Source organism: Trichoderma evansii, assembly GCF_050947405.1.
Source record: "Trichoderma evansii strain SZMC 28006 chromosome Unknown GGI43scaffold_15, whole genome shotgun sequence".
Lineage (NCBI taxonomy): Eukaryota > Fungi > Ascomycota > Sordariomycetes > Hypocreales > Hypocreaceae > Trichoderma > Trichoderma evansii.
The window spans coordinates 934789-950566 of NW_028145191.1; the positions used below are offsets into that span (position 1 = coordinate 934789).

Here is a 15778-nt window from a genome sequence, read left to right on the forward strand (position 1 = left end):
GTATCATCCGCCGCACCAGATGCCTTCGCAGCCCTGCGACTCCACAAATCCCTCACTTACGCGTAGTTACGTAATCCATTCTTCGGAAGCTCATCCGCTTAAAGCTCTTAGCAACCAGGCGTTCTGTGACGTACACCACACAGCGTAGCCAATCTGTTGCCATTTCTGGGACCTGCCGCGCGACGAAACAAGGGTACAGGGGGGGCCAAAGCTTTTCCGCAGGTTCATGCAGAAGCGGGGACTAAAACCGATGCGCTGCTGAGGCGGACAGACAGTATCCCCGAATAGAAGCTTGGAGAAGGACAGGGAGATGAGAATAGGTCGATCGTGTGGAGGTTTCAGGAGCTGGATATGGGGCTCAGGACGATATGATGGAGACGATGAAGGAGGGCCGAGTATATAAAGACCCTTTGAGATCGTTAGTTGTGGAAGAAAAAAAAAATAGAAAGCATCCAGACAGCTCTACTTCAATACAACAGCAACTTCAATTAACCAGCAACTCTCAACTTGCAACTCTTGCAACTCGCAACACTTTTATAACAACAAAAGTCTTTTAATTTTTAAACAAACAAATCCAATACAATGGCTCCCAAGAAGGTCCTCGTTGTCCTCACCTCCCACGACAAGATTACCGCCCTCGACAAGCAAACCGGCTGGTACCTCGTACGTTGCTCACTCTCTCCTTCACAATGAAATCCTCAACTCAATACTAACTCTCTCACCTACAGCCTGAATTTGCCCACCCCCACCAGATCTTCACTGAGAACAACGTCGAGGTCACCGTCGTCTCCCCCAAGGGTGGCGTCGCCCCTCTCGACCTGGGCTCTGTCGACTACTCCAAGGAAGACCCCGTCTCCATGGCCTTCTTCGAGAACCAAAAGGCTCTCTGGGAGAACACCGCCACTATCAAGGAGTTCCGCGGCCGCGCTGCCGAGTTTGACGCCATCTTCTTCCCTGGTGGTCACGGCCCCATGTACGACCTCGTCGACGACGCTGATTCCATTGCCGTGACTGAGGAGTTTTACCGCGCTGGCAAGGTTATCTCTGCAGTGTGCCACGGCACCATTGCTCTGGTCAACGTCAAGGTTGATGGCGAGTACATCATCAAGGGCAAGGAGATCACTGGCTTCACCAACGAGGAGGAGGACTTTATTCAGCTGACCAGCGCCATGCCTGTCCTCGTTGAGGACAAGGTTGCCGCTGCTGGTGGAAAGTTTGTCAAGGCGGGTGTCTTTGGTGACAAGGTTGCCGTTGACGGTCAGTTTGTTACTGGCCAGAACCCAGTTTCTGCCTCATCTTTTGCAAAGGCGCTCGTTTCCGCCATTGGCGCCTAAGCGGTGGATAGAAATCATGTATTGCCTTTAGTTGTTACTCAAATAGCTTGTGATAGACTAGAAATTGTTTAAGTTTTGTTTTATTTCACTCTCAACCTTGAAACTGATCCTTCTTAATACACTGCTTTTGTTTCTTTTTTCCTAACTTTTTTTTTCTTTTTCCCTTCAAGTATATACATTGCTCGCAATGGTGATTCGCCAATTTTCCAAAAGAAGAAAAAAGACATATAAAAAATGGAAGGATATCAAGTCTATACATGTCGTGTAAATCATAAGCAAGCCGGGATAAAAGGCTGTATGATTCAACTCCTTTACTGAGCAATCTCAGACTTCACCCAGCCTTCCAATCCTCCCTTGGCAATGATCTCCTGAACGTTCGGTGGCAGTTCGCCAACCTTTTCGCTCCACGTCTCTCCGCCCTCCTCCGTGATAGTCACTCTGCTCCTGCGTACATCCCACTTGAGTTTCCAGCCGGTGCGTCGGGTAAGCACCTTTTTGCCATCCTCGCCCTTGAACGTTTCTCTAAGCCGTTGGATAAGGCGTGGCAGCTCGATGCCCATAAGAGCATTGTTGACGCTATTTCGGCTAAAGATGTTACCGAAACTGCCAGCCACAACAAGTGGGATCTTCTTGGCCAGAATCGATGTAGCGGCCTGTTTACCAGTCAGACAAGAGTATAAAGGGGTGGATGCATATGAGATATCATACCTGTTCTCGGGACGAGCCACATCCGAAATTGTAGGGAACTACCAATATATCGCCTTCACGGGCAGTGGTGCGGAACGCAGCGTCATAGTTTTCCATGCACACCTCTGCCATTTGCTCCTTGGAGATGCCATCCTGGTACGTGTACTTACCGGGATAAATACCGTCCGTGTTAATGTTGTCAGAGTCGCAAAAAATAATTTCGCCCTCAATGGACTCAGGAAATCCGGGCAGGACATCGGTCAGAGTGTCTTCAGATTCGGCCGCCGGAGCCGGAGCCGAACTGGAGCCGCTCAGGTCTTTCTCGGCACCAGAAATCATACTCTCTGCTTCGTTGAGAATCTTATCAAGAGCATCTTCCACGCTCATGGCCCTGTCTGCCTCCAGGTTTCCGCTGCCCTCGCCAATAATAACCTTTTCAACACCTTCCGGCGCCTGATACCAGCCAGGACCCCCGATATAGCCTTTCAAAGCACTAGCGGCTACAACTTCAGGGCTGGCAAGATATGTTGTCGCATCTTTTGCGCCCATTCTTCCGGGGAAGTTTCGGTTCGAAGCACTGATGCCTACCTCGCCCTTCTCAAGAAGACCAGCTCCCTAAAGATGATTCAATGTCAGCTTTCAATAATCAACCACTTAAAAGATTGTAGGTGTCTTTACCAAACCGATGCATGGCCCACAGCCTGATGGCAAAACGTGTGCTCCTCCATCAATAAGCACTTGCCAGTCGCCAGCCTCTTCAGCAAGTTGTTGTTCGGGGAGAGAAGCTGCCGCGATATAAAGTTCGACACCCGGTGCAATTTTGGGGATGACACCATCTTTAGCCGCTTCCCGGAAGACTTGAGCAGCGCTTTGCAAGTCTGAGGCACGGCTATTCGTGCAAGAGACGATATATGCCTTATTCACAGGAATCTTCTGAGCTTCGAGATCCTTGAGGGGAGTTGCCATTTTAGGTGTATTGGGTCCTGATACCATAGGAGACAGAGTAGACAAGTCGAGGAATAGCGATTTAGCGTAGGTAGCACCGATGTCAGCTTCAACCGGATTGTTCTCCAGCTCATCGATGCGCTCGTGGGTAAAGCGTCCCTTGCCCCCTTCAAACATGGCTGCCAGAGTAGCTTTTGCTCGTAGCCAGGAGATGAGAACCGAATCCACGGGGAAGACTCCGGACAGAGCACCCCACTCGGTGGTCATATTTGAAATGGTTAAGCGGTGATCCACAGGAATGCTTCGCAGGGTTGCTTCGGATCCGGTAAATTCAATGCAGTGGTTTAACACCTCATCTTGATTCATTAAGCCCGCCAATGCGATGATGACATCCTTTCCTGAAACTCCAGGTTGCAGGATGCCAGTAAACGTTACCTTGGCGACAGGTGGTACCTGAAACCAAGTTCGTCCAGTCGCGAGTACGGAGGCGGCATCTGTGCGAACGATGGGCGTACCAACGGCTCCCATTGCGCCGTACATGTTCGAATGACTATCTGACGCGGTGACGACTGAATTTGGCCAAGCATAGCCCTCTTCGACCATGATCTGGTGACCGATTCCACGACCGGCGCCTGTTGTTGTTAGTCTTCAACCGGGCTTGTTGGATGTTGGAAAGAAGTTTACCGTAGAAGTCGATTCCGTGAGTACGGGCAAACTCTTGTAAAAACTCATATTTCTTGAGATTAGTCTCGGTCTTGTTCTGAATGTCATGGTCCAAGGTGAAAACCACCTGGCGATTGTTGTGGATCTTGGACGCTCCGATGTTTAAGAACTTTTGGACAATAGGAAAGGAATTGTCATGCGACATGCTGTGCTTCGGCTGAAGAGACACATAGTCTCCAGACTTCACAACCTTTCCAGGCGCAAGACCAACTGAATGATTTTGTATGATTTTCTCAGTCCGTGTTTGAGGTGAGCTGGAAATAGAGCCTGGGTTGCCGGAGAGTATATCGGAAGCCTTGCGCGCCTCTTCAAGCATAGAGTGGAAAGCATCCGGTCGTCGGGAGGGAAGAGAAGTGCTAAACGCATGCTGTCGATAGGTCGGAAGACGGGAAGATCGCAAGTGTGAGACGCGGCGAGATGCGACTCTTGTGGCTGAAAGAGCCAAGGCCAAAGTCCTGGGCTGAAAATTTGTTAGTCAGAGACTCGATGAGGGTATCGCGATGATTAGGAAATTGTCTTACGCCCGGCATTGTGTCGAATAGACGTTGCGCCGCAGCTTCCTACTGAGAAAAAAGATCAAGAAAGGAGCTCGGCATATACCATTGCCACTCAGACCCTCTTGAAGCTATAATCAAGCGGCTCAATGGCTGGAGAATAAATTGGTAGACAAGAAGAAAAAAAAAAAAAAGATGCACTCATCCAGCCTCTGAGCATCGGAACTACAAGCCGCCAGAGTCAAACCCCACGTCCCGAATTCGGCACCCTGGACCACTGACGTGCGCCGAATTACTAGGCCACGCTAGAGCTGCCCCGCTACAGCCGCTGGAACAAGAGCTGTGAAACTTCGCGTGGTCGCACCAAGGTACCTTATACTTTGTATCCTCCAGCCTTCTCTCCCCACAATTCATCCAAGCTCGCCTCGCATCAATCTCAGCCTTATCATCAACCCACTCGCGAATCGCTTCACGAGGCCGCCAACCATCCCTTGAGCGCAGTTGCAGCCTCACACCGCCAACGACGCCAATCAAAAGGCAGCAACCATGGCGGCGAACGAAAACCCCAAGTTGCTGTGGAACACCGAGAACGTCAAAGATGTGGCGGAGTCGGTGGGCATTGGCTCCATGAGCGATGAGGCCCTCAAGGCTCTCGCGCAGGACGTCGAGTACCGCATCGGCCAGGTCATCATCGAGGCTCTCCGCTTGATGCGTGCAGCACGACGGACGACTATGACGGTTAACGACGTCTCTTTGGCCCTCAAAGTTCTGGACGCGGAACCTCTGTATGGCTACGATTCGACGCGACCTCTGCGATATGGCGAGGCAAGCTTGGGACCTGGCCAGCCGCTGTTCTACATTGAGGATGAAGAGGTGGATTTCGAGAAGCTAATCAACGCGCCGCTCCCTAGAGTGCCGAGAGATATGAACTTTACCGGTAGGTCTTGCCTGGCACGCCGTGATGCATTTGTGTACAGTTTCACTGACATTTCTCTGTAGCACACTGGCTGGCTATTGAAGGCGTTCAGCCCTCTATCCCCCAGAATCCCACCTCCGCCGAGCTGAGACCGCAAGACTTGCTGCCCAAGGGCCCGGGAGCGAACCCTGCGCTGTCGGCTTTGGCCGGAAATGATACCTCTGCTGGCCAGCCTTCTGTCAAACATATCGTGAGCAAGGAACTCATCCTCTACTTCGACAAGATCCAGGCCGCCATCCTCGACGACAACCCAGATGAAGAGGTTATACGATTACGTCAAGCTGCACTGGGTTCCGTTAGAGATGACCCCGGTCTCCATCAGCTGGTTCCCTACTTTATCAATTTCATCATGGACAGAGTCACACATCAGCTCGATGACACATTCACTCTGAAGCAGATGATGGAGCTGACTAATGCATTGATCGAGAACAAGAGCTTGTTCTTGGATCCGTATGCAAGTTCCCTCTCTGCACCCGTGCTGACGTGCTTGATGGCGAGGAAGTTAGGCACAGATGAGGGACAGGATTCGCTCAAAGAGCAGTATGATCTTCGTCAGCTGGCAGCCTCACTACTTGGCCGCATTGCCCGGAAATACTCGGCGTCAAACTCACTACTTCGACCAAAGCTTACAAGAACGTGTCTCAAATACTTCTTGGACCCTACCAAGCCTCCTGCCGTGCTGTACGGTGCAATCCATGGCCTTCTCGAGGCGGGAGGAACTGAAGCAATCCGAGTTTTGGTCTTGCGAAATCTCAAGAGCTTTGACTCTGGAATCCTCCAACCTCTGAAAGAAAAATCTGAAGGCTCCATTGAGTATGAGATGCTTGTGCAGGGGCTTGTGCAAGCGGTAGCATCTCTTGCGCAGAAAACGGATATATTAAATGCTAATGCAGCGGAAGCGAATGGAATTAATGGGAGCACCCCTGCCTCTGAGCTTTCTGACCTCCATGATTTCCTTGGTCCCATCGTTGGCGAGAAGATTGCGGCTGCTCGCAACCACCAGCTGATCAAGACTATTCTCGATGCTCGGTTTTTAGAGTAAATGGTAGTGAGGGGGATTACTATGTAAACAGCTACAGTTAATGCGGCATATGAAAAGGGCGCACGGCGTTTTAGATTGGTTGATATCCGGTAAATCAGCTTTACATTGCACCATCAGTGCACAATGTTCGGATTGTTTATAATTCTTTTTTTAATATCAAGATTTGGACAGTTAATTGAAAGGCCTTACCACGGCCATTTAGTTTTACACTGCACCTTCAATTGCTCGCCCGGTATCATATTTCCTTCCCATTGAATTTTCCACTCGCGCTTTTTTTCTTCTCTTACAAGCCGAAAGCCAAGTAACCACCGCCAAGGATACTTGAGATCCACAGAGCAAGCTCTCCTCTCTTGATCTGAGCCTTGGCAAATCCAATACCCAGGTCGTATACCAGGTGCTTGATGCCGTTGATGAAGTGGAAGGTGAAGGGGAAAGCCAGGGCGAACTTGATGGCACCCTTGACGACGAAAGGCAGGGCAGCGAAGCCGGAGGCCAGGGCGGCGCTCTCGATGTGGAAGCCGAGAAGAGGAGAGGCGAGGTAGGCAGTGAAGTAGACGTAGGCGGCACCGGAGAGAGCGCAGCCGGTGATACGAGTCCAAGCGGAAGCACCGAACCAGGTCTGTTCCATCTTGTAGATACCCAGGTTAGGAGAGACGGGGCGGTCGAGACGCTGCTTGACGAGGATCTGCTGGCCCTCTTCAGGGGTGAGCTTCTGAGTCGAGATGGATCTGTGAAATAAAGAAGAGCATCGTATTAGCAAAAGTCTTTTTTGTTGTCTTCGTGGAGGGGTTGCTTTTCGACGATGCGGACAGCGGAGAGCGTGGGGTCGCGTGGCATTGCTTACCGGGCCTGAGAAGTCGACATGGCAGAGGCGAGAATCATCCGGGGGACATTCTGGCTGAAGAAAGCGTTGGGCTTAGTCGCGCCTGTGAGAGAAGAAGCCTCGAGGTTAGCACATTGGCCTGCAAGTTTGAGGCTATTCGTAGCTCTCCATGTGAAAGAGCCCAGAGAAAGAGAAACATACTGCGCATGGCAGCGAGGCCGAGCCGTTGAGCGATCATCTTGGGCAGCTGGCAAAGATCTGGAGGAGCGGAGAGGCAGGTAAGGACCGGGTCAATGGGCAATTGCTGTATTTCCCCAGAATTCGAAGTTTCGATTCCCTCGTTGTTCGCTCGGGCTCAGATCCGTGACGAGCTTCTTCGGAACGGAACTGCGCTCGGTTCCTCGGTTTAGGTGGGCCAATCATGTAGCTTAGATTAGAATCACCTCCGAGTCAAAGTTGTTCCTTCCCTACCGACCATCACGTGCCTGATCTGAATGCTGACTCATCATTTTTTCCCGATGCCCTAGCTATTTTGGAAAGAATTTCACGGAGCTTTTCTTTCCTTTCCTTTTTCTCCTCTTCAGATAGTCACGAATGTCCGCCACGCGCTGTCTACTATGGACATCGATGTTGGCAAGGCCATTTTGGCCCGAGGATATTTGGAGAAAAACGCGATCCTTTCGTTAATCTCGGCTCTTAGTTACGTATCCCTCTATTGGCCGTTTCATTCTGAGATCTACATTTCATGCTGTTGATGCTTTTGCATTTGTGTTTGTGATTGTATTTTGTAAAATTGTAACATGTGTAATCATCCTAAAGGTCGTTAAATTTGGACCCCTAGCTTTGTGCGCGATTGACTTTGAAGGCCACGTGTTGTGCGCATTGCTCTTGCCAACAGAGAAATTCTGTCTGGGTGCCAGTTGGTCTTCACTAGCCAAATAAAGGGCGAAGAGAGAGACCGTCTGTTATTCTTTGTGCATCTCTTGAACTACAGCAAATTCAAAATGTGGGCTGCATTCCATTCAGCATCAATGGCTTGCTTGTGCTTTGTTTTGATGTTTTTGAACACCAAAGTGATTCAAGTTGAACTTGTTCATTTGTGGGGCGAATCTTACAGCAACCTGCCTTTGATATAAGACATGAAGTGCTTGTCGCTTGCTATATTTCCTGTTCGCCATCTTCTATTCATTAACAAGAAGCAACAGTGCCTCTGCCATCTTCAAAATGGCCCAACCATCTGGAACCTCAAGACCAAAGACAACACATCCTGTAATTACCCCTACAAGGACCAAACTGACTGCTAAGACAAATGCTAAATTGAGAAAAAAGACGACAAGAATGCTCACGCCAGTATCCTCTGTTCGGCGACTTGACGTTAAAAATAATTCGACTGACAAAAGAGTTGAACCTAAACAGATGAACTGCGTTGCATATTTAGTGCTATTAATCAGAATATCTTTGGGCGTGGTTCTATATTGTTCCATCGTGTCTAAGTTTATGAACTTTTTCACCCAAGGCCTTGAGCGAAAGACGTCAGATGTGGAAATCGAAGAGGGAAACTGAGTATAATGTTTCAGTAAAGTTAATTATACTATTTTAAGAAGTATATTTCCAGTATAAAGCGTATGCTCTCACATGCCTCAGAATAAGCCGGGCTTCGAGATGGAAGATCTAAAGCTCCTCAAGCGTAACCTAGCAGCTTCTTAAGGCTCTCCTCCAGACTTTCAATAGGCTTACCAGACCCAGGTTCTAGCTTGGCCGTAAAATCTCCGTCGTATCGATTCTCTTCATCGAATACTGCTGCAGTCCCCAGCATGGTATATGCTTTGCTGAACAGCCGAGTCGTCACGCCTTTCTTGGTATCTTCATCCCAAAGTGCAAATCCTTCCTCCTTGAAATCTTCAACAGACAGGTCCACGATCTCCCATTCAGCAGGAGGCGAGAACTTTTGAATGATGTTGATAAGCTCATTCGTACTGACGGCGTAATCTGCAAAATAAGCAACCCGATTTCGGTATTGTTCTGGATTTTGAAGGACAGACACAATAGTCTCTCCACAGAGCGCGAGATGACTCATTGAGACCTTTTGGTTACCAGAGCCAAAACGTGTAATGGTGCGATTCTTCTTGTCAACCCAGAAGAATCCTGCCTCAATGCCCCAGTCAAACCATGCCCCAACAACAATGCCTGTCCACGACAGAGTGCAGTCAGGCGACGATGTGAGCTTTTCAAGCTCTTTTTGAGCCTTATGTTTGGGTTCAAAGATTCGAATTTCCGCCGAATTAGCGGAAAAAGAGTCAGTGCTGAACTCAGGTGTGATCAAATGAGACACGCCAGCGGCTAGAGCAGCCTGTACGATGGTACTCTGGTGTTCGGCAGCGGCGGGGTTGAATGCTTCAACAAGGGCATCTTGGCCTTTCAATGCTTCAGTAAGTGTCTTTAAGTCATCATAAGAAGACTTTTTAATAGTGATATCTTGAGGATAAGTCGAAGTACTCTCTGGCCTTGCAATGACTGTTACAATGAAGCCAGCAGAGAGCAAAGCTGGGATGGCAACTTTTCCAACGTTTCCGGTAGCCTAAAGAGGGTTAGGATATTAGCCGATGGAAAATATTTGACATCCAGAAGGGATACATACACCGAGAACTGCGACGGTCTTAATTGGTGACATCTTGAATTTGCAAATATTCTGGAGAGGCTAGACAATTGGGATCTGGAGAAAAGGTTCTATTGAACTTGTTACTCTTTGACTTGAGGATGAAATTCTTTAAAGTAAACATACGGCGGACGACATTGAGCTTATATAGACATATGATCGACTGTATCACTCAACCTCATTCTATGTCTTTGCTACGGAGCAGCAATACCACAACAAAGCCTCTCCTATTACAGCGCTGCCGCTGATTGGGCGACTTACTCCTCGAAAAGCTTAAAATGGACTTGCAAACTGGCGCTAATGCATCGGCCGATCCCTGCTCACGATTTATAAGTTGGTTGGTTCCGCTTGTTGGCAGACCTCGCCCCGCGGCAGCAGGCCACCTGGAAGCTCTAATTCCGTAAAACATCATATCAACTTATGTACCCTTAACAGAACCTCACCTCTATACATGTATAAACAGAGTTCTTTTATTGCTATGCGTTAGAGAAAATTGACTTTTTCACGACATCTAACTCGATAGCACATCTGCAGAATGCAACTATCAACTTCTACGACTACCTACACCGATTCTCCGCCGCAATTTCCAATCTTCGGCAGAGGGGCTGGAGTCTGCCACCAATGCAGAAGATCCAAAGCCCGCTGCGACAAATTGCTTCCTGCCTGTACTCGATGTGCATCGTATGTAACTTATTCTTCCTGGCATAATTTTATTAAGAGCCTCTGTCTCACAACATGACTCCTTTAGGAAGCAGATTCGATGCGTTTATGGGCGCCAAATGTCCACTAACAACTCCGCCGGCGGAGTTTGTGCTGAGGGCGGAGAAGGCGTCATATCGCCTATAGGTCATCAGATGGCGTGTATTTTTGAAGTACCTCTTGAGATGTGCTATAAACTCGTTGGTATGATATCCGTCGCTTTATTGAGTGGCACCGATGATGCAGAGCAAGAAGCTTCAATCCTTCGTATGGCGCTTAAACCGACAGGCTTGACTGCTACATCCATTACTCAAGCATACAAGAAAACAGTCCATAGCTGGTTTCCGGTTGTTACAGATGATCAAATTACCTTATTTACCACACCTTCTATTTTAGGAAACTGTCATGGTAGAGACGGCGTGTTGCTTCTATGCATGGCTCTAGTGTCACAGCAGCCGTGCAAGCATCCGGGTCATGATATATGCTGCAACTTATATAAGGCAGCAAAGCAGTCCTTTTTGCTCTTACAAACATCTTCAAAGCCTTGTATACAAATTCTCCAGATTGGTCTTTTACTTTCGCTATTTGAATACGGCCATGGTCTCGATCAAGAGTCTAAGTTCTCGATTGCTGCTTGTATGACCATTTGCAGATCGCACAAAATCTTATCAGTTTCTGGAAGTGAAGATGGCGAGGAATCGGTTATAGCCACTGTATGCCGGAGAGCAGTTGCTATTATAGACTGGTAAGTATTTGCGATTCGTGGGTCACAGAAGCCTGGGGCCATTGTATAGATGCAAATTCTCTAACCATGCCCACGACAGTCTAATAGAACTTCCAAAAAATCCGACAAGTATCCATGTATCCACAAACATACAAATGTCGACAAACAAAGACTCACTTTTATTGACTGAGCCTGCCTGGCCATACGAACAGATACTGGGTAATAGAGATGGCTCATTGTCGAATTTTGAGATACTTTTCCAAGTTGCAAAAGTTGTTCGAGAGGCAATACAGTATATTAAACACGATACGACGGTTCAATCTCCAACAAGCTCATATACAGCCGTTAAGTCACGGCTTCGAAAAATTTGCTTCGCCCTGATTCAAGCTGCGGGTCTAAATTCGCTTGTGTTCTGTGATAGCATCGCTTTAGCATTGAGGTATGGCTTCCCGATACTATTTCTAGAGCACTAAAAGGGATTTAATCGAATATATTTAGCTTTCTATTCGAACTTGATATATATCACACTGGACAAACGCAAACAGCTGTTAGCACGGCAGATAGACTCGCCATGGAATCCTCGCGACGAATGGCAGTCGATATCTGCAAGTCTATGAATGAGACTGTGCTTAAAAAGGGAGTTGATGGGCTTTCCCTTATTGGACTTTCTTCCACGTGCCGTGCCGCCAACTTGCTGGCTAAAACCAATGTGGATTTACATGAAGAGGGAATGTTTACTCGTTCTGATGTTGAAGAACTCAACTGGGCACTCTGCGAGTTCGCACAGAGATGGCGAATTGGCGGTAAGTAAATTTGCATATGATTTGGAATCCATTTACGTTATCAAACTGATAATATACTAGCAATTTATGGGAATATTGATGTCCATTAGCCTTATGAGCTCCATTGAAGCGAGCGACGGCCTTCTTCAAATGTTATGTAACAATCAAGTGGTTCGAAGATATGTGGATTTATTTATACCCGGAACCTTCTTATTTGGGCTACTGAGACTGAGCGTGTTGACGGTCGAAGCCCGGGTGTAAACAAACACATGCAGCTTCCATTGTGCCAAATCTGTTTACGAGCGTCTAATTATAATAAGTATTTATAACCCAATTGCGATCCACTGCGATATGCTTAGCGGCTTGTCGGAGTATAAGTCATTCCATACCCGCTGTAAAGTAAGCTTACTGCAGCATATGAGATGCTTATTAGTATAAAGTGTCCATTGACAAATTAGGAAGGCAGATCTAACTATATCAACTGGGGGTGGGATGTTGAGTAGACGGATATTATTAGTCTGATGAAGCCAAAAAGTAAGAGGTTACAGGAACAAATCGCTAGATTCGATCAACAGGCCAATTGATCATCTTTTGAGCATATATCATATATATCCACTTCTACGACGTTGACTGAAGATTTCTAGAAAATGTGGGTTTGTTATTTACTATGCTTAATCTTGTAGGCTCAACTGGATATGGAAATTGGCCCAACACTATTGGATTGGGTGATGAATAGGGGCCAATTAATAATACCGATATTCCGATATATGTTGGGAAAGACAATAAATTCGCGTTGAACAAGGAGTATATAGACCATCACGCCGCGAAATATCAAGCCCACCAATAACGATTGGTTTCTTCTTCGGCCCGGGTCGTCGGGTGCTGACCATGCCTTACCTATTAAGGATGGAGCTACGATGCCTACACAGTCCCCATTAAATTACTGCCACATCTTGAATAGTAATAAGAATATACCAGGTTCCCAAACAATACGGAAGGATCTTACGCTAAAAATGACACGTTCAGTCAAGGAATACAAGGTCTCTTTGAAGCCACCGGTATTTCAAACCGCGAATAGCCTTAATAAGCACTGTTTAGCGTCGCTATAATTATACTCTGGACTGTTTACGGATGCAGATTCGGGAAGGAGAATTAGCGAGCGTCCGAGATCTGAGCCAAGGGTGTCGAAAGTCGGCAAATTGATCAATGCTGAGCGAGTGGTCAGCCATACTGACAAGAAGACGCAGAAAGTCGTTCGATGTAAGATACCTATTCGTGGCTCAAATGGTGCTAGTAGTACAGTTCAGGGCGTGGTCATTGGTGTAAGGGAGCAGCAACTCGCTGGGTTGTGGATTGGAAAGCAATGAAATATAAATACCTACTTTAATCTCCTCGAAAACTAAAATCAAAGAAGACATCTAAATCAAAGCTTTTAGTATATAACATTTAATCGTTAGAAAATCAAGTCAGCCATCAAGATGAAGTTCTACGCTGCTATTCTCGTCTTCACCGCAGCCTTGGCTAGCGCTTGCAACTCCTGCAATGTAAGCCTCTCACCACTCTTGAATGCTTATCGTCCCTTTATAATGACTTTACTAATGAAATAAAAGGACTGCCCTGGAGACGAAGTATGCAACCACTTCGGAGGCTTTGGAGTCAACCCTACCAGTTTCTGCGTTGAGCCCAACGACCCCAGCTGCAATGACCCCCGTGGTAACTGCGATACCAACACTTGTGATTAATTCTGTCAATGGAAGAAACAGAAAGTTATTTGGGGAAACCATTAGCCGAAGGAGAGAAAAAAACAACAACTAGTTACCAATCAGTAATGAAACATGGCGGATAATTCAAGGTTTATTGAATGTTTGTCGTTCATAGGTGAACAATGTATATAGCAAATATTTATCAATTATTCACTTTAATGTGAAATAAAATAACCTTGCATTAGCAAAGCTGTCATCTTATGGCGCCTGTTTTGCCTTTGATTATTTTTTAAATTCTGAATTAAGACATGCTATGACTGAGCTTGGCGTAGCCTAGGGTTCGTAACTAGGGGTGATAATTATCAATTAATTCTTGGAAGGATATTGCCAACTTCGACTTTTATGAGAAGAAATCGCTAGAGGATATGATAATAGGCAAGTCCTGTCTTTGATAGAGAAGAAGAAAAAAATCCAGCAAGAGAGGAAACCACATCACTGGGTGATTTTCCTTCTCAATCCTTGACTCAGATCAGTAAATCCGTGCACATTGTAGTAAACTAAGCTGATGTTTTAGCTCTTAACATAAGTAGCTGCACTAAAAGTTCAACTGACTCGTATACATTGTCTTTACTACTAGAAAGAATGATGCAAATTGCGCATTTGGAAACCCATTGTTGCTGTTGGCCTCCGGACGGTTCGTTTCCATATCCCATATTAGACGCAGCTCAATTTCACACCCCCTTTATTTCCACATGCCAAAAGTCATACTCTTTCGTTTGCTTATCTACGCTATCGTAAATTTATTATGATAATATGGCTAATTCTTGACAAACCTTAGCATCGTCAAGATCATCATCTTCAACGGCGTAGAAGGAGCGAGCAAGAAATCGCAGGTAGTTATGGTAGTTTACCAAGCGATCAGCTGATCCAGACCTTCATTAAGCCTAGGTACTGACTTGAATGTTATTAAAAAGTGAAGGCAGGAGCTGCAGGCTACAGGTAATGTTGTTTCATGCGCACTTGTAGAGAAAAAAATTCGCCCTCTTCTTTTGAAACTCTTCTCCTTCAGCATCACCACCAACCACCAACCACGCCGCCCCAGCTTGTTAGTATTGATTTATTACCCTTTTGCCTCATTTTACCAACTAACTGGCTGTCTAGATAAAAAAAAAAAAAAAAAAAAAAAAAAAAAAAAAAAAAAAAAAAAAAAAAAATTCAAGCTTTGCTAACCGTGAATTTCTCTACAAACACAACTCTGAGCAATGCAATGCTTGCATTATCCAGATGCCTTCCCGCGCAGAAGAGATGGCCAAACTATGTTGTTAATGTGATGGCAACAGCCCTATATGGGCGAAATGGTGGCGACCCACCGGACAAGAAGGGTGGCCCAGGTATATTTCTTGCTTTTTCCCTCTGCCTTATCTTGTATTGTAACTAATATTTTTCCTAGGCCGTATTGGAGGCTGTGGTGGCAGCTCTAGCAAGACGAAGGAGGGCGGCAAGAAGAAAGGTATTCTCTTCAATTCATTAATATTCATTCATAATTCATTTCTAACATGACCCATAAATCAGAAGACACCACAAGGGCCCCGAGGCCCAAATGGAGCACTGTCGCGTAATCAGCAACGCCAGCTCCGGGCGGCGTTTGCCCGTGCCGGCCAACCTCCCAACACAGCCATCATCAATCTCACTCCCGCTGCGACCTCTGCTGCTCTCGCCGACTGTGCTGCTCCCGCAGATACTTCTGCTCCCAATTCGACCTCTGTTACTCCCACTTCGACCTCTGCTACTCCTCCTGTGGCCTCCGCCACTTCTGCCGGTCCCGCTACTCCTAATGTAGTATTGGGTAATGAATCTGAGGCAGACGCTCAACAAGAAGAATCCAATTTGGCGATCCGAAGCAAGGAACAATGAATTGAGAATGAATTGATGATCATGGGCTAAAAATAGAGTAATAATTCGGAGATAGTGCTGATATTAATGGAGTCTTGGAATATTAGTTGTCAAATTAAATATTGGGAATTGTTATTCAACGCTACAGTTTCGTTATCTAGCACCCCAGTCGTGGTAATATCACGAATCTAACGCTATATTAATCTACTATCTCTACTATCTCTACTATCTCTACTATCTCTACTATCTCTACTATCTCTACTATCTCTACTATCTCTACTATCTCTACTATCTCTA

At 46.7% G+C, this 15778-nt stretch overlaps 8 protein-coding genes across 8 annotated transcripts; 5 read left to right on the forward strand and 3 right to left on the reverse strand.

Moving 5' to 3' along the window:
- Positions 1-83: 83 nt before the first annotated feature.
- Positions 84-1393, forward strand: GGI43DRAFT_409779 (type 1 glutamine amidotransferase domain-containing protein). The gene is made up of 2 exons (XM_083206556.1): positions 84-663; positions 729-1393. Exons 1-2 carry the CDS (start codon positions 583-585, stop codon positions 1332-1334), a joined length of 687 nt encoding a protein of 228 aa, XP_083059052.1. The 5' UTR covers positions 84-582; the 3' UTR covers positions 1335-1393.
- On the reverse strand, positions 1394-4390 carry GGI43DRAFT_409780 (homoaconitate hydratase LYS4). Its single transcript, XM_083206557.1, has 5 exons — positions 4211-4390; positions 3651-4149; positions 2700-3598; positions 2043-2636; positions 1394-1987 (listed from the first exon to the last, which is right to left on the reverse strand). The coding sequence occupies exons 1-5, from the start codon at positions 4217-4219 to the stop codon at positions 1646-1648; spliced, it is 2343 nt and encodes a 780-aa protein (XP_083059053.1). The 5' UTR covers positions 4220-4390; the 3' UTR covers positions 1394-1645.
- Positions 4391-4729: 339 nt separating this feature from the next.
- On the forward strand, positions 4730-6201 carry GGI43DRAFT_385581 (TATA-binding protein-associated factor TAF6; the record flags this gene model as incomplete). Its single annotated transcript, XM_083203665.1, has 2 exons — positions 4730-5120; positions 5183-6201. The coding sequence occupies 2 exons, from the start codon at positions 4730-4732 to the stop codon at positions 6199-6201; spliced, it is 1410 nt and encodes a 469-aa protein (XP_083059054.1).
- Positions 6202-6484: 283 nt separating this feature from the next.
- GGI43DRAFT_385582 (succinate:quinone oxidoreductase subunit C) lies at positions 6485-7262 on the reverse strand (the record flags this gene model as incomplete). Its single annotated transcript, XM_083203666.1, has 3 exons — positions 6485-6929; positions 7046-7127; positions 7226-7262. 3 exons carry the CDS (start codon positions 7260-7262, stop codon positions 6485-6487), a joined length of 564 nt encoding a protein of 187 aa, XP_083059055.1.
- A 1373-nt stretch (positions 7263-8635) lies between these two features.
- On the reverse strand, positions 8636-9695 carry GGI43DRAFT_428769 (aromatic alcohol reductase; the record flags this gene model as incomplete). The annotated part of the gene is made up of 2 exons (XM_083209017.1): positions 8636-9602; positions 9663-9695. The coding sequence occupies 2 exons, from the start codon at positions 9693-9695 to the stop codon at positions 8706-8708; spliced, it is 930 nt and encodes a 309-aa protein (XP_083059056.1). The 3' UTR covers positions 8636-8705.
- A 263-nt stretch (positions 9696-9958) lies between these two features.
- On the forward strand, positions 9959-11914 carry GGI43DRAFT_424068 (fungal specific transcription factor domain-containing protein; the record flags this gene model as incomplete). Its single annotated transcript, XM_083208323.1, has 5 exons — positions 9959-10013; positions 10144-10162; positions 10204-10365; positions 10429-11124; positions 11602-11914. The coding sequence occupies 5 exons, from the start codon at positions 9959-9961 to the stop codon at positions 11912-11914; spliced, it is 1245 nt and encodes a 414-aa protein (XP_083059057.1).
- A 1449-nt stretch (positions 11915-13363) lies between these two features.
- GGI43DRAFT_428771 (uncharacterized protein) lies at positions 13364-13655 on the forward strand (the record flags this gene model as incomplete). The annotated part of the gene is made up of 2 exons (XM_083209018.1): positions 13364-13429; positions 13496-13655. 2 exons carry the CDS (start codon positions 13364-13366, stop codon positions 13625-13627), a joined length of 198 nt encoding a protein of 65 aa, XP_083059058.1. The 3' UTR covers positions 13628-13655.
- Positions 13656-14855: 1200 nt separating this feature from the next.
- GGI43DRAFT_385586 (uncharacterized protein) lies at positions 14856-15502 on the forward strand (the record flags this gene model as incomplete). Its single annotated transcript, XM_083203667.1, has 3 exons — positions 14856-14979; positions 15039-15098; positions 15174-15502. 3 exons carry the CDS (start codon positions 14856-14858, stop codon positions 15500-15502), a joined length of 513 nt encoding a protein of 170 aa, XP_083059059.1.
- Between the last annotated feature and the right edge of the window lie 276 nt (positions 15503-15778).

Bases quoted from the DNA above. Each gene is read 5' to 3' on its own strand.
- GGI43DRAFT_409779 (XM_083206556.1), top strand. From the start codon at position 583: ATGGCTCCCAAGAAGGTCCTCGTTGTCCTCACCTCCCACGACAAGATT. The intron at 664-728 runs GTACGTTGCTCA...TCTCACCTACAG, and splicing joins AGCAAACCGGCTGGTACCTC to CCTGAATTTGCCCACCCCCA.
- GGI43DRAFT_409780 (XM_083206557.1), bottom strand. The intron at 3,599-3,650 runs GTAAACTTCTTT...TAACAACAACAG, and splicing joins TCACGGAATCGACTTCTACG to GCGCCGGTCGTGGAATCGGT. The intron at 1,988-2,042 runs GTATGATATCTC...ACTGGTAAACAG, and splicing joins GTGGCTCGTCCCGAGAACAG to GCCGCTACATCGATTCTGGC.